Source organism: Haliotis cracherodii, unplaced genomic scaffold, assembly GCF_022045235.1.
Source record: "Haliotis cracherodii isolate W230 unplaced genomic scaffold, xgHalCrac1.p SCAF_5, whole genome shotgun sequence".
Lineage (NCBI taxonomy): Eukaryota > Metazoa > Mollusca > Gastropoda > Lepetellida > Haliotidae > Haliotis > Haliotis cracherodii.
In genome coordinates this window covers 26,669,264-26,692,728 of record NW_027266308.1, presented here as the reverse complement: position 1 = coordinate 26,692,728, position 23,465 = coordinate 26,669,264, and the positions used below count along the sequence as shown (strand labels likewise).

At 37.4% G+C, this 23,465-nt stretch overlaps 1 protein-coding gene across 1 annotated transcript; it reads right to left on the bottom strand.

Annotated features, from left to right (window-relative positions):
- Positions 1-9,460: 9,460 nt before the first annotated feature.
- Positions 9,461-21,572, bottom strand: LOC139443482 (uncharacterized). The gene is made up of 3 exons (XM_071224465.1): positions 21,245-21,572; positions 10,230-10,529; positions 9,461-9,702 (listed from the first exon to the last, which is right to left on the bottom strand). Exons 1-3 carry the CDS (start codon positions 21,570-21,572, stop codon positions 9,461-9,463), a joined length of 870 nt encoding a protein of 289 aa, XP_071080566.1.
- Between the last annotated feature and the right edge of the window lie 1,893 nt (positions 21,573-23,465).

Here is a 23,465-nt window from a genome sequence, read left to right as displayed (position 1 = left end):
ACGTGTATTTATCAAACATTACGTGTACCTGCAATCCATGCGCAGTCTAGCATGATAGTATACATTGTATGTTAGGAGACTATAGACTATATTCGTAAGTTATTTATACCCAGAGGAAAGCACTTTCAAAGCGAGGCTCTGATCCAATTTCTACCCTCCTGTACCACCGCTTGGACAGGTGAACGAGGCCGTCAATATGAAACGAGTTATTATATGTTGGTCACCATTGAAGTATGCAGTTGTATGTATTTTCCGTTTTGTTCTTCGCAAGTGACGGTCACGAGATACGTATTTTATTCCATCCAAAGAAACCTGAATGGTAGAAAAGTTTTTTTATAGGCTAAAAACCGATGTTAACGAGTGGCTTCCGACAGAAAATTCTGAAAATCCGGATAGCTCTAACTTCCAACCAACGGATGACCGTTCCTACCCGTGAGCAAGCGTAGTCCCAAATCGAGTATGGTATGTCAACTTTACCTTCTAATCATCAGAAAGTTGAAATTTGTCATTATCGAACGTATGCCAAAAATGATACTTGTTTTCATGAAGTATGGGAAACGCTCTCAATGAAATTATTCGTTTACTTGAAAAAACATTTTTTTTTTTCATTTTCAAACTTTGATGTCTTTTTTATATCGGACCTTAAACAGGGGTGCTTCAGCGATTTAGAGTTACGTCCCCTTGATGTTAGATTTTACACATTTGAGTAAGACATTATCGTCATATTTTCTTTAATTCTCATGTGAAAGTACTCATGCAGTTTTCAGTCCATCATTATTGACGAATGTGAGAATACCAATTAATAAAGTGATATTTAATTTCATATTTCTGTTCAGGTTTATGTTTTAGTTCAATTTGACATAATATTGCTTATGAGATACAATTTAATTATATGCTTATTTTATTTGGTAGCAATGAATATAATATAAAGCGTTCAAAATATGCATCATTTCTACATAATTATAAGACTTTCATAACATCAATTAATTTTGCAGTCCCTCTCCTTTTAAATTGACCAGGAGAGCAAGTATATGAAAATTTATTCCAAATCAATTATAGCATGGCCTATAACATTTATGTGCTATTTTTGTCTGGGGAACTCCACTCAGTTACTGCAGAGATAAGGAAAGTCAGATTTATGTTGCTTTTCATATTTTACAGGATTCATGTAGGGGACCTAGAACATTTATCAATAGAAGATACTTCACTTAAATTGAATTTGATATATATGAGGTCTAAATTGTAAAATTTGCGTTTAGCCCAGTCACTGGAATAAAAGTGTCTAAATTCAATGTTCTTTTCCAGAACTTGTTAACTTGATAGGGTACAGTACCTGCTTCGTTGCTGTACATGGTGTGTACCGCTCGAGCAGCAAACAGTCACCATGAGGAGAATATCCGATGGTCACTGCAACTTTGTATATTGCTTATATATATATACTGCCATTAAAACATTCTTATAGGATTATCTATAAGTACATTTTATGACCAATATAGATTAGCTTCCAAACAGCAAGGATCTGCAAAGCTGATCTAAGTAGAACATTTACAGTTAGCAGAGGACCACAGTCATGATGATCTCAATGTCCATATTTCCCACAACACAGATCTGAAAAATTATAAGCTTTTAATTAAATAGTAAATTTAATGGCTCATTCCTAACCGGTCTAGGGAAGTTTTATCTTCATTAAAATGATTTATCTATCACAAAGTGTTATCACCTCACACTGTTGAATTTACTGTTTTAAAATTAATGGAAAATCAAAATGAACAGCAAAAACTATTTTGACCCTCTTGATTTTTGTCGAATTTTAAGAATTCTTTAGTACTAAGGTGTTGTATTTTTTTCTTTTTGGGGGAAGGGGACTTGGTGTTTATTTAGTTTGTAAACAGATTGTTGCTTGTCAAGATGGAATATATTCATAGTAAAAAGATACACAAATGTATATATTAATTAAATCTGTTTATGTCAGTATCATGATTTCCAACGTAAAATAATCATGAGTGATTACGTATAGGATGACTTTATTAAGAAATGTATGTTAAGAAAGTAATCATACATATGACATTAAAATTGTATGACATTATATTTCACATGATATTTGTATCAAATTATTCGCGAAAAAAAGCCGTTGTTTACATTCAAGTGATAATCTAATTTCCATCGTTGGCATAAAACATAGCTTCCGTTACATGTTCTATTAACTTTGTTTTGTGAATTTAGGAGGTGTTTTGGAAAGGTAACACAACGGTACATGTAGTTACAAGAATCAACTTTTTCCAGTTTTGAAATCATGTTTGTAATCATTTTTTTATCAACCAAAGGTTAATATTTTAGTTTTGGTAGTATTCATGTTGAACTTTCAATATATACAATAGCTATGACGTAAGTCTAACATAATTATGTTTTAGCATTTGTGGCTAATATCACTACATCATCTGCGTACAGTAATACACATATTGTGATACTATTTTCGATCCGATCACAGAGTTCATCTGCTTTCAATTGGACACATTTTCATGAAACCTTTACAAGTGGCGCTTTGAAGTTATTTAAAAATATTGCAAACAAGACAGGCGACAGGTTTTCTCATTCCAAATTTACATGAATGGAAACTTGTTAAATTACTATTACAGGAAACACATGATTTGATATTCTGGTACATATTATATTATAGCATTTAACTTAAGCATATGACAAGCTTATGACATAAAAACATGACATAGATCAAAGGGGGAGTGCTACAGTAATACCAGTGTTGCCAAATGGATATTAAAGGTTAACGGCTGATGGTACCCGAATTTGAATTTGACTGTGATGAAAGCAGATTATCAAAAATTCCCAGTGACAAACGTTTCGTCATCGAAACACCATCGTCGAACATGGCGAAGCACACGACGAACACAAAGCCTAAAGATCTCCAAGGAAGATTTGTTGCTGTTGAGGACGGCATGATCGATGGAGTGATGCCAGACAATCAAATCAAATATTGCAGATAACCAAACAAACCCTGACCAGCACAAGCAAATATCAAAAAAAAATTCACGAAACACTCCATCCCACACTGTGACATCCCAGCTTGTTGATGAAACTCCCGTCATGCAGAGCGACCCCTCGCGTTATGTTCAAATCGTCAGTAGACAACACAGTCAGCGGTCTCAAGTTATGCATGTTATACCATGTTTGCTGGAAATATTACTGATGGAAACATAACGATTAATCTCGTTAAACATGCACGCCCGATGCCAGTCAAAAGACGCCGGATTGTCATTGAAAGTAACCGTAACACCGACTAAACTCTGACCCCTCCTCCCGCGAGACATTCCTTAAGTGAGAGCGCCGTTTGATTCGCAAGCTATATATCAGTGAAATTATACAAGAGATATAATCAAATGACACAGAATCGTTGTTGTTACCATAATCAAAATTTCAATTATTCTGCAAAACTCTGTCCAAATATTTTGTTTCAAATAATCCGAGGAACATTTTTTTTCTCAGCTAAGGAATATGCCATGAAAGAGTTAAGACGTTGTTTACTTTTTGTTTCACAGACACTTCACACGGCAATGGAAAACATGCATCACCACGCACTAAGATTTCGACAAGTTACTGATGTTAATTTTAATGCATTTCTTCAAAGGGAAACAATAATTTTATAATTATAAAAAGAATTCATCACTCATGTTTTTTGAATATGGGAAATATAATCCTCGTCCCGTTAACCGATTAACTAAGACTCAGTTGATATTTCCCATATTTAAAAAAACCCCAATCGTGATGGATCCTCTCTATATATTAGAGGACCTGATGTTATTATATATTGAATATAAATATATGTTAAGCTTATACGCATATGACGCAGTTCAATCGAGGTACTGAAGTGAAAACTTTAATACTATTTGAAAGAGGAATTACCTGATACTGACTTCTTTGTTTGTGGCGATTTCATCATCGGTCGCACGGGTGTTGAACTTGATTATATTTACCTTGACGCTGCTAATTACCTCCCCTTAGAAGATACCGTGTATGTTAAAGTTGAAGCTCCACCTTTGTATCCGAATCGTACATACAAAAACAGTGGTTTTAACAATTGCGGTAGAGAACTTCTTGATCTGTGTAAAACATTGATAGATGTAGATACAAATGGATTAAAAGTAAAGCCAAGTTAAATATATTTTAAATATATTTAGAAAATATTAATCCTCAGAACTTGATGGATGTTATAACAAACCAAAGACAGCATTCCGTAAACTTTGTAAACAAAAACAACTACAACACAAGAGGGTAGTCATCGATGAACTCCATCAGGCAGCAAGGAACAGTGACTGTACAGAATTTTGGCGTCTTGTAATATTTATCCTCTCAGTCACAGGAACCTAGTATAAGCCCTTCCTCTTGGTTAGATTATTTTAAGGTATTCTTAAATGATTATTGTCTTTGTCAAGACGACATTTTATCAAGTGACTTTACAGAACAAGATGTAAGGAATGCAAAATGATTTAAAAAGGACGATGAGATGGATGAGATGGATCGGCGCCTTCGCCGTCAACCACGTGTTCCACAGACACTCCAGGAACTTCGAAACATGCTCCAGCAGATGTGGAAAGATATCCCACAGGACTTTGTGCGACACCTGGTCCATTCCATGAGACGAAGATGTGTTGCTTGCATCGCAACCAGAGGTGGACACACACGCTATTGATTTGTAAATTGACATTTTGGTATGTTCTTGGGTTTTTTTTTATGAAATCACGCATTTTCTGAAGTCGGGATGGCAAATTAAACCATTTGAACACTTACAGGAGTCTTTTATCTGTTGCAAACCGAAATAATTTGTTATATGATTGCGAAATCTGGGGCTATCAAAGAAGGGAAAGCATAGAAATTTCCCACCGCAGGTTTTGTAATTTTTTGTTATTTTGTGGATATAGATCATCTAATGCTGTGGCATATGGTGAATGCGGCAGAGTTCCTTTGTATACTACCTATTTTGTAAGAAGTGTTAAATATTGGTTAACACTGCTTCATATGAACTTTAAGAGATATCCACATAATTGTTGTCTTTTTTTATTAGCTTTTGTTAATAGGAAACGCCCCAATTGGGCCACACAAGTAAGAAATTTATTTATTCTTCTCCGGTTTTGGTATCGCATGGAATTCACAGGATGTTGGTGATCCAAGTTTGAAGAAAGTGTGTACAACTGTTCTTTGCAAGAATGACACGCATCCTTGGCACCAAAGGGGGCACGGATGGCCCAGTCGTCTACAGCGCCGCGATTCGCTGTGCAGAGTTGCGTCCCTTGGACACGCCAGAAACCTATGATTGTGGGTTCGAATCCCGGTTCGCCACGATTATGTTTCTAGGTTTGTCAGCACCATACCCGTGCTCGTGGGTTTCACCGAAGTGGTATTCGTCTGAGACTTGCATCACTTCGGGCTTTCTTCCCACATTAAGCTGACACGCCGCGATATAACTGGAATACTGTTAAAAGCGGCGTTAAACACAACTCACTCACTCATATGTAACATGATACGTACTTGGCGAACGTAACAGATTCTCCAGTCACTCACACAGCACGACCAGTACCCCTCACTTGCATACTCGGTGCGGGGCATGCTGGACCATCAGAGATGGACGAGTATTGACGAGTGCCAAACTTCATCACTAATTAACCTCTAAGTTTTGATGTCAACCCAAATGTAAAACAATGTAACAGGGAGCGGTATTAGTATAAGCCAGTTAGGCCTGAGGCTGTATTTATCAAACAACTTAAGTCATAAACAAAACTTAAGTCAGTTAAAAAAACTTAGTTTTCTTGTTTTTTGACTTAAGTTTAGTGGAAAAACTTAAGTCATATTTAACAAAAGACAGACTTAAGTTTTGTCATTTTCTGACTTAACTATTAAGACTTACCTATCCTTGTCAAGTTAAGTTGAATAAAAATATGTCTGAACGATGTTATAAATAACGTTAAAACATTTTCCAGAAAAAAAAAAATTGTTTGTTCAAGGTACTTTGAAAGATATTCAGGAACTCTGTGCTCAACTGTGAGAAAACTGTGAGTCGGCCCTGCGGGAAGCACGTGAAATGTGTTCCCCGAGCCTTTCGCACGTGCACCCCTGCACTTTGCCGATTGCGGTTATGAAACGCCGGGGCAAGTATACCAATCATTTTGGACCAACTCGAGCAGATTTATCAAGCACCTAAATATATCTTGCCCATGTTGATGGGCATATTATGAGCAAACGAAGCCTTGATCAAGAAAAGATTAATTTCTTTTATATATGTTCGTTTCGTTAAAGGAAAAGCTACAAAATCACAATTACTGTACAAATACTAGAATGCATTGAGTAACATTCTGTATAAAAATTGCATAACACACATTTCGCAGTTCATAACCGGGTAAGCAATTTGTCCTGATGATAGTAAATATTTAATTGTTAGTTTCATACCATCTCCCCATGTAGCCTTGGCAGAAGACTACATTCGTTAGCCTTCAGTGCGGACTTCGCGGTTCGAATCCGGCTATCATCAAGATAAATGATAGGGGGGAAAAGAAATTCCGTCATTGCCAAGTGGTGTTTAACTAACAATTCAGTTAGTTAGACCACGGTCAAAGACAAAGGAACCATGGTTTAACAATATTTAATGCAAACAAAGTGGAATACCCAGTTGGGCATAAACAAACTTCAGGGAATAAAACCAAATAACTCCAGATAATACCTACTTGGGTTGCCAGTCCAGTTCAATTTTGCGATGTCGCATTGGCCACAGTGGTTTAACCCATGAATTTTTATTGAAAGATGAGGATCCTCCGTTTTGTGTCCCATGTGATGTGAAGATCACAGTCAAGCATATTTTCTTTGACTGTATAGAATTTTCACTCTTCGGGATACCTAATATCATTTAACGTCTTCAAAGGATCAGAGACATGTACAACGTTGATCAAACAAAATCCGATATTAATGGTATTGCAGATGTCAATCATAGACAAAGAAGTGGCCATTAGATTGAATTCTGTGTAACCCCACATCTTGTGACGGCATATGTTTGCGCCGGCGACAATATGTGCTAACGGCAACAAAAACAAATAAACTTGGAGATAACAATCTTGTTTATGATGATGGTCATGTTGATTATAATGATCATCATTATTACACTTATAGAAAACATGTTGGACTTTATTTTTATCCCACCGACGGAGGGATATATATATTCGTCAATATGCCAATTTGTCTGTGGCATCTATCTCGAACGCTTTACAATTTAGCTTCACGAAACTCCATTTACTTATTGATCACATAAAGCGCTGGTGTCTGTTGCTATTTGGAGATTTTTCAAAGTTGTATTTTTGAGAGTTCCATGGTAACTTTGAAAATTGACGAACAGTGTCATTTCTAAATGACCATGTATATCTAAAACTATACAACCAAACATATCTCTTAAGAGTACTTTAAAAAATTGTCTGCACTTGTGTTGCTGGTATTGATGCCTTTGAAATATTTAGCGTTTTTAAAGTATTACTTTTTTACCATTGCTGGGCGTGATCCAATACTTAAAAAAGTGTAGGCCTACATGGCAACCTCATAAGCTTATGTGTCAGGTGATGTATACATGCAGGGCATGTATATATGCCTTTGGATTCAGAGATGTATATTCCAAATTTTACTGTTTTTATTTGGAAACATAAGCATACAATAATATAGAGTAGAATGTTGTAGAAATTAAAATAAGTGAAACAGTATATATTTCTTCAATCATATGTACAGTAGATGAGGATGTAAAAACAAGATTTCCCCAATATAAATATCTCTCCCCTATATATATTACATCATATATTGTACAGAATAGTTTAATTAACATCCTTAGCAAAACAGAAGTGGTAATTGAATAAATGTCATATAGATAAACATATACAAAAGTACACAGACATTACAAAGTTTTACAGATAAATATATACCATAACAGCAATCAATATATATCTAACTGGTTTTATAACTAGTGTACGAGGGCTGGTCAGAAAGTTCTAAGCCTAACAAACAAAACCAATAATTGTGAAAGTGTTTTTAATTGTATTTTGCAACATAATCTCCCTGCTTTCCACTACATTTCACATATCAATAGTGAAGTTTTTCAATTGCAGTCAGTAAACAGTTTTTTCCCTCCATACTCGCCAGCACACAAAGTCAGCGATCTAACCCTTCTGGGAGCAGTGCCAACTTGTCAGAGGGGTCCACAAATTACATTACGTGATCTTCACTACCAGTCGTTTTAGTGGAAGCCTCGGTGGCTGAGTTGGTCAGATCGTTGACTTTTTGTGCTGGCGATTAGGTGCCTCCCTCTGGCAGTGTGGGTTCGAATCCTGAGCGTGAATCTGTACTTCGCTTTGAAAGTGTTATCCCAAATATAACATTTGTTACATTTGACCTCTTTCTAAATGCCATTGTGTATTCACACTAAAACAATGTACTACACTGACTAGTTCACGTTGTTATGGCCCATAGATGAAAGTTAGTCAGGCTTATAACCTTTTGACCAGCGCTAGTATCAGAGGTATGCTCCAACACTACCCATTTCATAAGACAAAACAATTGTGGTTTCTTGTCGCAGAATTAAATGTTCAGTTCAATTTGTATTTCAAAATAAAACAGTTATGAGATCATATCCATTCTTTTAGAAGTAACAATTTCGTCTAATTACTGTAATCTGAAGGCCAATGAAAGTATATTGTACAGCTTCTTCCATAATGGTGTCCGCCTTAACAATATCCTGAGTCATTTAAAAATCAGTCATATCGATCTGCTTTCAAATCACTGAATCCCCGGCATATATCGTCGCCGGCGATAATATGTGACGATTGGCGACAATACGTGCCGTGAACGTTGGCATATGTTGTCGTCAGCGACATAAAATTAATATACGCCAGGAGACAATATATCATGCCATAACACATCTGCTGACAATTGAAATAGTCTCCAATATATAGATAGTTTTCACATTGCTGGTTCTTTATGCATCTGAATTGAATTTGGGAAGATTAGTGAAATAAAACACGAATATAAAGATAACATTTACCACATGGTCACGTCGACGTCCTTACAAGTAACATTCTCAAACTTGAAGTAGCGCCTGTCTGATCTACACGGTGCAACAAGACATTACTGCGAGGGTTGATTATTAAGATTACGAAGATTATTAAGAGGGAACGCTTGTGTATTGAGAGGGAACGGTATAGATAATTTATTTTATCAATGAACTTCTGTTCTTATGTCCACTGTGTGGGTTAGGTATTTTGAAAAAAAAAGTTTATTTAGTAATTTGAAGGAAATTGTAATAAAATAATGATAATTTTATGTCCATCTTATGAATTTAAGCTCTCTATCTGAGTGGTATTTAGGATAAAATATACTTTCTGTCCATCACTAACCCCTCAATTCACAATTAGAAGATACGTTTAACTTAAGCAGGTGTCTGACAGAGAAATTTAGATTGAAAAGAAGAACAAGTGTAGGATTGATATGTCATCCCTTTGAAAAAGGACGTATATCCGCAACTTTGTCCCGCTTTGGGGTATCCATTAGTCCATTTGTCGTTGTTGTCCATGATGGCGCCGTTAGTCCAGTAGAATTGCCCGTCAGTGCTACTGCGGGTAATACCCACCAATAGCGAATTTGCAATGGACTTTCCTGAACTTCTCCTTTCTTTAAAGAAAGAAAAAGAGCAATTTCACTCTCTAAAGAACTCCTGTAGTTTATATTGATCAAGGCATAATGTAAATGAAAATGATGGCAAGATGTGACAACCAGCCACGTTAACATAGACGTATGATAACTCAAATCATTCTCAAAGAAAGAAGTGAGTGAGTGAGTTTGGTTTAACGCCACTTAAAACTCTATTTCAGTTGTTTAACGGCGTCTCAACTTGATGTGGGGTGAAAGGCAGAAGTGTAGTAGTGTGGTACTGACAAAAATAGACACACAATCAAACCCACGATCATAGGTCTCTAAGGAATGACGCCTTTCCAACCATTCATCGACCTTAATCGACCATTCTTTAATAAAAAAACGACAATTTATAAAGTTTTGATTTTATTAGTGACCATTTGAAGTTGAATGAAACAAATAAAATCAATTCATGGAAACCTACCACATACTGTCTAGCAAGATCCACACTAGCCTACTCGAATAATACAATTTCTGACAAAACAGTAGCATTCCTTTAAACTCACCATTTAGGAACAACTTCACTGCGTCGAACCTATCCTGTGTGTCCAGTGACGCCAAATCACCTCCATTCTGTTTGCATGTTGTGCGTGCGTCATTCCAGGATTTTCTGGTGCTATGGTATGTGTACGTGACTGGTCCCGTAACCGGAGCTGCCGTAGTTGTAGTGGTGGTGGTGGTTGTGGTGGTAGGCGTTGAAGTTGTAGTGGTGGTGGTTGTGGTGGTAGGTGTTAAAGTTGTAGTGGTGGTGGTTGTGGTGGTAGGCGTTGTAGTTGTAGTAGTGGGAAGTGTTGTAGTTTTGGTGGCTGTGGTTGTTGCGGTAGATGTCGTAGCAGCAGTTGTTGGAGCATCAGTTGTGGTTTGACTTGTTTGATCTAAACAATATGTTATTATTATATAATACTTCAGTGTAAAAGACTGAGTGAACATAACACTTGATATTTCACTGCAGTGAACATAATACTTGATATTTCACTGCAGCGAACATATCACTTCATATTTCACTGCAGGGAACATAACATTTGATATTTCACTGCAGTGAACATAACACTTGATATTTAACTGCAGTGAACATAACACTTGATATTTCACTGTAGTGAGCATAACAATTTGACGAAGCTATTGTCATACAAGAGTTACCTCCCCTTAAATTGTCTCCCTTTGTCGTAAGTGGCATGTCATACACAAAGACTGAGTTTTCCGAAGTAAAGAAAAGTGATAATTCCATTGCAGTGAACGTAACACTTGATATTTAACTGCAGTGAACATAACACTTGATATTTCACTGTAGTGAGCATAACAATTTGACGAAGCTATTGTCATACAAGAGTTACCTCCCCTTAAATTGTCTCCCTTTGTCGTAAGTGACATGTCATACACAAAGACTGAGTTTTCCGAAGTAAAGAAAAGTGATAATTCCATTGCAGTGAACGTAACACTTGATATTTAACTGCAGTGAACTTAACGCTTGATATTTCACTGTAGTGAGCATAACAATTTGACGAAGCTATTGCCATACAAGAGTTACCCCCCCCCCCCCCCCCCCCTTAAATTGTCTCCCTTTGTCGTAAGTGGCATGTCATACACAAATTAATGACGTTCTTTTTACGTTAGGTTCACATTGACAAGGCAAAATAATGACCGACGGTCGTTCATGGAGTTAATATCATTTCTTGCCGTTTGTTATTCTCTCGAAAATGTTTGTTTAGAAACTGTAAATTTCTCATTTCTCATTTCGTTTTGCAAAGCGCCATTTTCGTTACTTGACTAACTTATATTCTTTCGCTTCCAACAGCTAGCTGTCTGCTAGTTTGCAAGAATATTTTTTTTGTAAAAGTTGATCTTATATATAATCATACCTAAATGAATGAGAAAGAATTTTCGCGACGCTAAATATTTGTTGATACTTTTGTATATATTTTTAAGATTTTCAAATATGAAAGTACTTTTTAAGTAGCAAATACAAGGTTTAGTGAGGTAGGTGTTCCTCAAAATGATGTGAAATGTTGACATACTTTATCTTAATACATATTTTTAAATATGAAAGAGAAGAGACGGTTTCACTGGTCTCTTATATTTCTAGATCAGCGGGATAAATCAGTGGAAGGGTTTTGGCTTAATGGCTACATTGAACGGTATAAGATAATCAACATATCTGTAGCGCCAAGTTAAACATCTTGGCAAACGTCCCTGGTGGCCAATCCGAGCAGAAAGTCTGGCCCGTATGCAAAGAGACACAAATCATTAAGGAGTGGAACACAACTGTTGCCCATGGGGTTGCCTACTCTTTTCCTAAATATCCAATCCGCAGATTTTAAATAGTATTTCACAACGTGTTTCTAAGTAAACTTCAGATGCGATTTCCTTTCATTTTTAACAAATTGTCCTGAACAATTGAGAACAGAGATATAATACCTATATCTATTGTTTCCACGTTTAGTGACAAATGAGGGGCGGTCTGGTAGCCTAGTGGTTAAAGCGTTCGCTCGTAACGCCGAACACCCGGGTTCGATTTCCGACATGGGTACAATGTGTGAACCTCATTTCTGGTGTCCCCCGCCGTGATATTGCTGGAATATTGCTAGAAGCGGCGTAAAATCAACCTCACCCACTCACTCACTAGTGACAAATGCCCCATGGCCCAAGGAATTTTTCCCTTAATGCTGTCAATGCTACTGTCGCACAAAATCCGAAAAGTATGGACACCTCAGAAATGAGGGCTTTTAAAGTTATACAATTCTATCTAACTTGTGAGCATCTTCCCGAGGCAAGAGAGTTAGCTGACTATAAAAGTCCAGTTTCCACCCTTGCCGAACTAGGCTGGTATTATGGAGTTACATTTTGGCAGGACTAACGACTCTATGCATAGTCCAATCAAATTCGCGCACCGAAATCGAAATCCGGTTCGTAAACTGCCGTGCAGATTTCGGTCGATTGCAGGATTTGCAAAGCGTGTGCACCGCCAACTCGTTGTCAGCGGATATATCCCAAATGTTTCCATCTTTTTAATCAAGGTACTCACGTGATTTGATGCATTTCGCGATGTAAGACCCGTTTTATCACAATATAGATCTTGATTATCGATCAGATCATCTTGACTGGGCGCCACCATTTTGTGTGAAGCAAACGCAAGTGATACGAGAGGTGGAATCTGATTGGTCCATAGGAGAGGCTTGGAAGGGACGTAACTGTAAATGGCCACTGGAGGCGCTACGATCGAGCCCAGTAATTCCAGCCTAGTTCGGCAAGGGTGGAAACCGGACTTTTATAGTCAGTTAACTCTCTTGCCTTGGGAAGATGACTTGTGAGATGGTTTGACGTTGGTCTATCAAAGAAAAATCCTTATGAATTTGTTTTTAAAAAAATTAAAATTTCAAGCACAAAATCAAAGATTATTCAAGGAAAGACAAATGTGTTGTTTTTTTGTTAATGATAATGATAAGGACCTATACTGACTGGATATTCAGAAACCCATCAAATGATCAAGGATGTCAGATCCAAAGCTGGTGATGATCTGCATTTATTTAGATTTTTTGTACATGACCGATAGACGAAAATCTGTTGATCACATTTCACAATGGTTTATGTTCCTTCCGGGGAGATGCATGAGCGTCACTGTCACACACCTGAGCATATTGCAACAAACCTGGAAAGTCCTGTCAGACTAATTACACATTATTTCATTGGTGTGAACCCTGAAAAAGTACATAAGGTAGGGTATTTCCATGTTCCTTTCTCCAACAGAACAGAACTGCAAGAATTGTCAACGTAGGTATATGTGCCCTATTCCTTTTCAAAAGATAATATGTTCTTATACATATATGGCTAACTCACCAGCTTCAGTGCCACCCTTGGTCTTGTGATTAAACAAACAAATATTTCATATACTGTTACAAGAAATTAATGTGCCATATTCATATCACAATTATATTTCATAATTGTTTTGTTTTGAAACAAATCACTTCATACACAAGAATAATGTCCACATGACTTTTGTGTGTATGTGTTCATAAGAATCTTATCTATTTCTTTATTCTTTTTATGGAATACTCAACTTAAATAATAACATCAAATAGTTACTTATTCACATAAGTGATGTTCAGGTAAAAGATGATAATTGTTGAATATGATATTTTTAAATTAAAGGTAATAATTGATGTTTGATCAGTTACACTATTAAATATAAAAATATAACTTAATATTTAAGAAGATGTGAACAGCTGTAAATAATTAAACATGAACAAATCTATCATCAATACACAATCACGGCGGTCTCAAGATTGATGGAATAAATTTTATAATGCTGCGTGAAACTGTTCTAAATCCTGCTAGAATCGATATATGTATTATTAAGGGGATCATTCTTTAACCATCCCACTTTTTATTAGAAACTAACACTACATATATGTATGTAGTATTTTTGTTGATATATACATCACGCACTTTCTTATATCCTATCATATTCTCCATCGCATGAATGCTATTTTGAAACGCGTTTTGTCACGCCTATTTTCGCGCACCTGTTGTGGAGGGTGATCATTGCAGATCGACGATATCTATGGATGTTTGTTTTTTGTTTAACGCCGCACTCAGCAATATTCCAGCCATATGACGGCGGTCTGTGAATAATCAAGTCTGGGCCAGACAATCCAGTGATCGATATCATTAGCATCGATCAACGCAATTGGGATCGATGACATGCATCAACCAAGACAGCGAGCCTGACCACCCGATCCCGTTAGTCGCCTTTTACGACAAGCATAGTCGCCTTTAAGACCTATTTTATCCCGGATATTCACGGGTCATATTGCTAAGGACACAATTATTATAGTGAAAACAAAATCATCAGCGTGTACATCGCAGATTTGTGAATCATATCCGTTTATATTCCACGTAACATAGAATGGTGATGCTTATATATCAGGAAAGGTAAAAATAAAAGATACCGAGACACTTGCATGTAGCGTGTTGATTCATCGTCTACCATTTCCGGGTCACGGGAGCATGCAAGGTCAAACGGATTAAAAAATACGCCAATTATAACTCGATAATCACTTTGTTATTCATACTAGTGGTGATTTCTGATAATATGTGTTGATTTGTATTTATTGTGTATGCAACAGGCGTAATATTTGAAAATGAACTGAAATTGTTTTGTAACGAAAGATTATCAGCAGACTACCCCTGTCAGTGACATCACAGCCGGTGACCTTTGCATTTACTGAAATATTGCTGCCAGAATTCAGGGTCTTTATTTTCGTTTTTCTCTCGTCAAATAAAACGGAAAATGACAAATGAAACATTCTTGGATTGAGAAGATCGCCAACTTTCTCCAAGGCATATATTTGAAGGCAATGTAAACTTTGTTGATATTAAAATGGCAATAAGTTATGCCAAAGTCTGGGGAAACGCGCCATTTTTGAATTTCGAACGTCTTTTAGCATCACGACACGGTGTTTGTGTTTTTGTATATCGTAAATATTGAATCAAAAGACTTGGAATTAGGATTGGTGAATATTCATGGGTCATTAATTGTTACCTGCAAATTTTATAACGGGACACGTTAGATTAACCCGAATGTTTGTTTTTCTGCAACTGACATGATGATCACGAAAATTGAAGTTTTTTTCTTTTTCACGTTTGGACAATAAATTTACTGAAATGGCTCATAATTTACCATCGCGCAGTTATTTACCAATAAAAAACATCGAATTTATACTCAATTAAAATTAAGATATTGGAGATATGATTATTGAAATAATTTTGCACAAATGTAGAAAGGTTCCTTACACCTTCAATAACGTAAGGCAGGCAAGTTCCCGAAAGTTTACAAATTTTGTGTTTGCTTTGGTCTTAACCTTGGTATGAATGAAAACATCAGGAATTGTTTACTTGGTAATGTGTAGTTATCTATCAGGAATGAATGTGCAAGATATTTCTTCAATTGGCCCTTTAATGAAACACTGACTGTTAGAAATTGTCCACCCTCTTTACAGTGCCTTAAGCTAAACCAATTCAGTATGCTAAAGCTTAAGAAAGAAGTTGTTTCATTTTTATGTTCTTGAGTTATGGGACCCAACATATTTGTTTGGCTGTTCCTTCAAAGGAATTGATCAAACGGGACCACTTAAATGGGATGTTGTTAAAAACAACATCTGTCCTCGAAAATTTTTGAAATATTTTTTGGCCTCACAGTTTTTGTATTGGGAGAAAGAAGGTACACAGCCGGAGACGTACAGCGGAATCTGCTTAGGGCAGGGATTTCTTATGATTATGGAAAGTATTTATTGCCGTGCTGATTGAAGAAGCGTACTCAAACGTGTCTGAAACAAATTTCCAAGCCCCAAATAGTATCAAATGGTAGCCTCTTAAAGATTTGTTATGCCATGATGACAAGGAGGTATGCACGTGTATATCTATGGAAACGTTTAATGATAAAATATGTTTGTGATTTGTTACATGCACTATGATCTCCATGTCGGAGACACGGTAGACTATTTTTTCTCTTTAACCACACTTAATGGCATGTGCTGACGAACTTTTATTAGTAAGTATTTAAGTTAATTTTAATGTGTATCATGTAACCTGGAGCTTTTCTTATTAGAGAAGGGGTAGTGGGATAGCCGAGTGGTTAAAGCCTTCGCTCATCCCGCCGAAGACCTGTGTTCGATTCCCCACATGGATATAATGTGTGAACCCCATTTCTGGTGTACCCCGCCGTGATATTGTTGGAATATTGCTACAAGCGGCGTAAAAACATACACACGTATATTAGCGATCATCTATTTCGTCATGTGGTTATGATAAAGAATGCCATTGGGACATTCAACCAAATAAGTTTTCTTAAGAACTGTTTTGAACTTTACACACTTATTTCCGTAGATGTGTGCACACTGACACATGGACGCAAACAGCCGCCGGCAATCTTAATCATCTCACCAGGGTCTTGTGTGTATCACAATAACTCAAGACCCACAAGACATCTTGCCTCAGTCCCAGTATAGTATCCGGATGTATGGTCACCATGTCAATAATGCCTGACTTAAATATGCAAAGGTATTGATCGTCTTCACCAAGTGTCTCGATGTTACTGACTCGTAGATTGTAAGTTGTGAACGGTATGTCGTGTTGTGGGTAGTTACGTACATTGTTGGTTGTAGGTGGTGAATGGTTTGGTGTATTGTGGGTAGTTACGTGCATTGTTGGTTGTAGGTGGTGAATGGTTTGGTGTATTGTGGGTAGTTACGTACATTGTTGGTTGTAGGTAGTGAATGGTATGGTGTATTGTGGGTAGTTACTTACATTGTTGGTTGTAGGTGGTGAATGGTTTGGTGTATTGTGGATAGTTACGTACATTGTTGGTTGTAGGTAGTGAATGGTTTGGTGTATTGTGGGTAGTTACTTACATTGTTGGTTGTAGGTAGTGAATGGTTTGGTGTATTGTGGGTAGTTACGTACATTGTTGGTTGTAGGTGGTCAATGGTTTGGTGTATTGTGGGGAGATACTTACATTGTTGGTTGTAGGTAGTGAATGGTTTGGTGTATTGTGGGTAGTTACTTACATTGTTGGTTGTTGGTGGTCAATGGTTTGGTGTATTGTGGGGAGATACTTACATTGTTGGTTGTAGGTAGTGAATGGTTTGGTGTATTGTGGGTAGTTACTTACATTGTTGGTTGTTGGTGGTGAATGATATGGTGTATTTGTGAAATTTGTTTATTTGTTTGTTTTTGCTGTTTAAGCCGCACTCAGCAATGTTTTAGCTATATGACGGAAGTCTGTAAATAATCGAGTCTGGACCAGGTGGTGAATGGTATGGTACAGATCAACATGAATACGCTGCAGTAAAGTGACTCCGAGCCGACCAGTCTTAGATCTAGCCCCTAGAACCCAGTGCCATTTATAATACACGTTTAATTTTTCTTCCCAGCGCAAAGACGTTACTTTGAACACATAACACCGGAGTTATGATGGTAACAAATCTTGTCCCTTTATTTACACTTTAATGACTGAATAAATTCATTTCAGCGAAATCGCGTGTGGCCTCATCCCCAGATCATACCCACTCGCCAAAATATTTACCTGATGACCAGGTAAACTGTATTGTCGCCTGAAACGAGTCGCCAGAAAATGGATATCCATATATCCATAAGTATTAAATATATATGTACTCTCTATTTCCCTTTTTAAGAAACAAACTACTCGTGGTCGTTGTTTATGGTACAATACAACACAGCAGGGAGAATAAAATCCTGACAAAATCCTGAATATTTTCACGCTTCCTCACTTCGGGATTCAGATTCTTTGCACGAGGAACTTCTTTTTAAAAAAAATATCATTTAAGGATTGACTTTGTATTTTGTTCGGTTCATTGAGGTATGAAACTTCATAGGACCTGTCAATCAAGGCAAGAGACGAGAAGCACAGCAACAGACTAACGAACCGGAACAAAAATAAGTTCGGGAGAAGGCGACATTTTTCAAATGACATGGTCAGTTACCGCCAGATTCAAGCATAAGTTCTGAAGAGGTCATTTCCGGCGATGTCGTATTGGCCACTCGAGATATACCCATGAGTATTTGTTAACAGGCGAGGATCCTCCGTTTTGTATCCCTTGTGATGAAAGAATCACAGTCAAGCATGTTTGCTCGACTGTATTGATTTTTCCATCACAAGGGATACATATTACAGTGTAAAAACAGCCAAGGAACGTTTTAGTCATGTCAATTCTCATTTAATACTGTGCTTTTTAAAAGAAATTGACTTAATTCATAAATTTTGATGTACATAATGTGATATTTTATATATTGATAGTGCTTAATAATAACTCTGACTGTTAGTGGCTGTACCCTCGAGGGGGGTTGAAGTAGTGTAAAATTATTGTCCCCCTAAGAGGGTATGTAAGTCCCACATCATTCGAAGTATTTTAATACGTAGAATTTTCGTCATTTTGATATTCGGCTTAACTGGTAAAATATCGCCAGTAACTGAAGGGATGATATAAATCCAGCCAGGGTCCATGCAGGAAGCAAAGGCACTGTGAGTCCCCATGGTTCCTGGTATGGTGATCTCCCTTTTGTTACTGACGATTCCTAGCCCATTTTTATATTGTGTTGTTCACTAAAACTTCTGACTTTTATATATTCTCAACTAGTTTTAAATCGATCTGACGTTAAATCTTAACTCACTCACTCACTCACTCACTCACTCACTCAAACATTAGTTCCATGAGAACGGGAGGACACAGTGGGATATGTGCGGGTAAGAAATGAAACCCGAAGACTTGAAATATAAGTCTGTCATATTGGGATTCCCAGACATTCCGCTGTAATAAAAGTAGTCCGCTTCAGTGGGCGTGGCTTATTTTATTACATTCTTTTGGAAAAAACACATTCCGGCGCAGTGGTGACTTAGCTGGTCGCATGGAACTCTGGGTAGGAGAGTGGAAAATGAATGCAATAACACGTGACCACTTCCGCTAATCAGAATGCAGGATTTACAATGAACACAACGAAAATTTGATTATTTGAAAATGATTCGGCTTCAGGGTCTTTTGATACCAGTTTCTTCCTCTGCCGACATGAATCCCACATAAGAAAACCTTCATTGTCTGTAATGTCCTGTGTCTATCGGTCATCATAGGTTTGGAGACGTGACGTCATCTGAAGCATGACGTCTTATATCAGTTCAACTGATTGTTCAAGCTCGGATAAGACATCACTGCAAACATGACGTCATGTAACAATGAGAATCTGTCACTCATCTGAGAGTACGCCACGGATTTGGGTGCCGCCATAGATCTACATTTATTTCACAGATGCCATACTCAAGCTCCTCACAGCGATAGCCCGTTCGCGGAGCTCTCTATACTATCGCTGACTCCAGTCAAAACTCCACAACCATGTTTGGCCCTCACTCTATGAAGGTTCATACTCCAATGAATTCACACAAAGTGAAAGTCAATTCTTATAATTTTTTATCACAATTTCTTACCTCAAAGGATGTAGTCGAAGATCTAAAACATAAGTTTAGCCAGTACGTGTGACTTCATGTTTACATACAACAACCGGGTCTATCGCTGAATAAATTAGTTCCTCATAAAGAGAGGTGACATGAGCGTATGGATGCACAACTTGCTCTCCAGAAACATCTTACGCAACACATGTGTTCAAATAATATCACCATTAGATGAGAAAGGTCTGAGAAGAACGACCTCAGTAAGTCAGTCCCAATGACAGCACGTCGTAACACATTTACATCAAGTACAAGACGTCAAAATGGCCGACACGATAAACGTGACGGGAGACATTTCCAAAGTTGTCAATGAACCTGTGGCGGTTACATGTGTTAGGCATCATTGATCAACTGGCCGATCTTTGAAAGGTGTTTAAAGATGCGTCAAACCGACACTAAGGTAAACTAATAGTGTGCTGGAGACTGTCACTGTCAGCCTAGCCACGAATCGAGTCGATCCTACGATAGTTTAGATGAGCATTTTCTTCCTTTGTTCATTAGGATAGACCGTAGCGAGGATATTCGTGAACATTCATGCAGTCAAACGCTCTGACGTTTCTCAATGTATACTGAAACGCTGAGACCAAGATTAAAGGTTCTAAATGATCAGAAAGAACGCTCATGTATGTTTTCGAGCTTGGGAATTCCAAGGGGTTTCCCAAGGTCTGTGGAAGTAGTCCGTCAGTGTTGAAGTCATTTAAAGAACACGGTCTCGTGAAAAACGTATGGACAAATTGCGTCGTTCATACACTTATGAGAACGTCAATTTCGCGATCACGTGACCGATTTCTCGTCCATTGGAAAAGCCGTATATCGTGTAAACGTCAAATTAAAAATATAAACAAGTGACGACTGTCGTGACGCCGAATACACTTACCCCTGCTAAAATACTTCCTTTGTCAATTTGAATTTTTAGTTCATTAAGTCTATCATGTCAGTGATACAGTAAGAATGTAAGGGAGAATTTGGTCGATTTCCCGTTAGTTCGAACCAATCTGAAACAACAAATTCATTTGGAAAAATGGTCCGTCGTAAATCTTTTAAAAATGAACTATGATGGCATTTCCAAAGACATATACAAAAGAATGAACGTTACTAAGTTTGGGGTTAGAGAGCAAATTTCAAGATTCTTGTAATGGCCGCGCCCACACTGGTGGCAGCGATGTTACCGAGAGTGTAACGAAAGTGTCACGCGCTGGGAAGGAGTTCGATGCCATACTTTGACTCGTTGATTCGTCGATCAAAATAGCAATCCTCTAACGGTGACCTGTCAAACCTTTCCATACCTTTTTTCAGCAATATTCCCAGTCATGCGCTTATGGTTATTTTTAATATTAGAATATATTATCTGGTAAAATACCAGTTTCAAGACAAAATAATACTAATGAACATTTTTTTTAAATAAATACTTTTAACATTTTTTTTATTTACCCAGTATTTTGTACGTAAAATATGATCTAAATACCAAATCAATTTTAAGAACAATTTAGGTATTTTAGAAATACTTACCCGTTGGTGTTATATTTTCAAAGTAGATCGTGTCCGCTTCTGCCGTCGCCAACAACGTTGTTGTGAAAACCGTAGAGTGGCCGGTGCAGTCAGCAGAGGCTTTGTTAAAAAACACAGACTTGCAGTTCAGATCCCCCAAACAGGCAATAATGCAAGTGGATAAACGCCCAGAGCTTTTCCTCGACCAAAGAGCGGAGACCTTCACAACATAACCGTTGAAACCTTCCAGTCTCGTGAAAAAAACATTTCGTATGCCCCCACTTGTTAGAACATGCCGAATTAAAATGATAAAAGTGAAAATAATCGGACAATATCTTTTGACGTCCATCTCCACCAGAGAACAGTGTACAGGAGGATAAAAAGGCGGCAATGAATTTGTTCGTTATCTTAAACAATACATATCCACGACGGCTGCTTAGTCCACTCGACAGCTTCGTTTACTCTAGAGCTTCGATTGTGATGACGGTCTCCTAGTCTATCCTGTTAGCACGGAATCACCACGATGGTTGTCCCTATTGTCTGAACAATGATAACTTTTTTTAATGCCAGAATATGTCGCTTAAGGGACATGGGGACATTGTCACCTTTATTCTCGCCAGATCTATGGTCACGCGGCAATGCTCAGTCACCGTTTGGCTGGCGCCCTGTGTGACAATGTATTGCTTCTGGGAGTCGTGTTTGGTGTTTTCAGTATTTGCTTGGACTTTCTACTATCACCAGGAGCTATAGTGATACGCCTCCATGGTCCCAATCAGTATGCAGACTATCCTACTGTTGAATCAGTGAAATTCGTGTGGGATCAACCATGATTGATTTTCACGACCAAGATCAAGGCGTCCCACAAGCTAGCATATTATCAGTAACGTTGTTTAGCATAAAAATAAATAATTTATCCAAGGTTTTGAATGACTCTGTTAACGGATCCTTGTTCGTTGGTGATTTTAATGTATCGTGTCGAGGTAAAAATATGCACACAGTTGAGAGACAGTTGCAGCTTTGTCTTAATAAAATCAATGTTTGGGAAGAGCAGAACGGATTCTAGTTTTCTAAATCTAAAACTAAGTGTATTCATTTCTGTCGAAAATATAAACCACATAAGAACCCAGATTTACATCTTTCTGGAACTCCAATTAAAGCTGTAAAAGAAGCTAATTTTTTAGGAATAATTTTTGATCATCACCTTTCTTTCCTACCGCATATTAAATATTTGAAAGCTAGATGTCTGAAGGCACTAGATTTATGAACGGTTGTTTCTAATTCCAAGTGGGCAGGTGATCAAACGACCCTCCTTCACTTACATAGATCACTTGTCCGTTCTAAGCTCGATTATGGCTCCATCATCTATGATAGAGCCTGTAAAAGTAATCTTAAATTACTCGATCCCATCCATCACCAGGGTCTGAGGCTTTGCCTTGGATCTTTCAGAACTTCTCCCATTGACAGTCTATATGTTGAGGCCGATGAGCCCTCACTGAAACAACGCCGTATTATACTATCTCTAAAGTACATCACAAAATTATATTCTATTCAGTCTAACCCTGCATACAATTGTGTATTTAATCCTTTTTATGAGAATCTGTACAGTAAGAAGTCATCTTTTATTCCTCCCGTCGGAATAAGAATTAAACCTTTTATAAATGCTGCAAATATTGATCTCGAAAATATAGCTCCTTTTCGCCTGCTTTCTTCTCCCCCTTGGCAGTTGGTAAAGCCAGACGTGGATCTTACCTTATCTAAACTTAAAAAATCTGACACTAATCAACTACAATATCAACAAGCTTATAATCAGTTAAGAAGTGAATATGATACTTACAAATCTATTTTTACTGATGGATCCAAAGATGGTGATGCTGTTGCCAGCGCCACTGTCTTTGGATCCAGAACTTTATCACTCGATTACCTGATAACTCAACCATTTTCACAGCTGAATCAAAGTGGGCTTTAGACTGCTTTAGAATATATTAATAAACAGACTAAACATTAGGAATTCATATTTTTTTCAGACTCTCTCTCCTGTCTTCAGGCTATTAAAAATACTTCGTGTCAGCATCCAATTTTACTCTACACCATAGAACTACATAACAAATTTGATACTGGCCAATACGACATCGTCTTTTGTTGGTTACCTACCCATGTTGGAATTGTTGGTAATACAATTGCTGATGCTGATGCAAAAGCAGCACTCGACAAATCTGTGACACCACTTCTTATACCATACAGT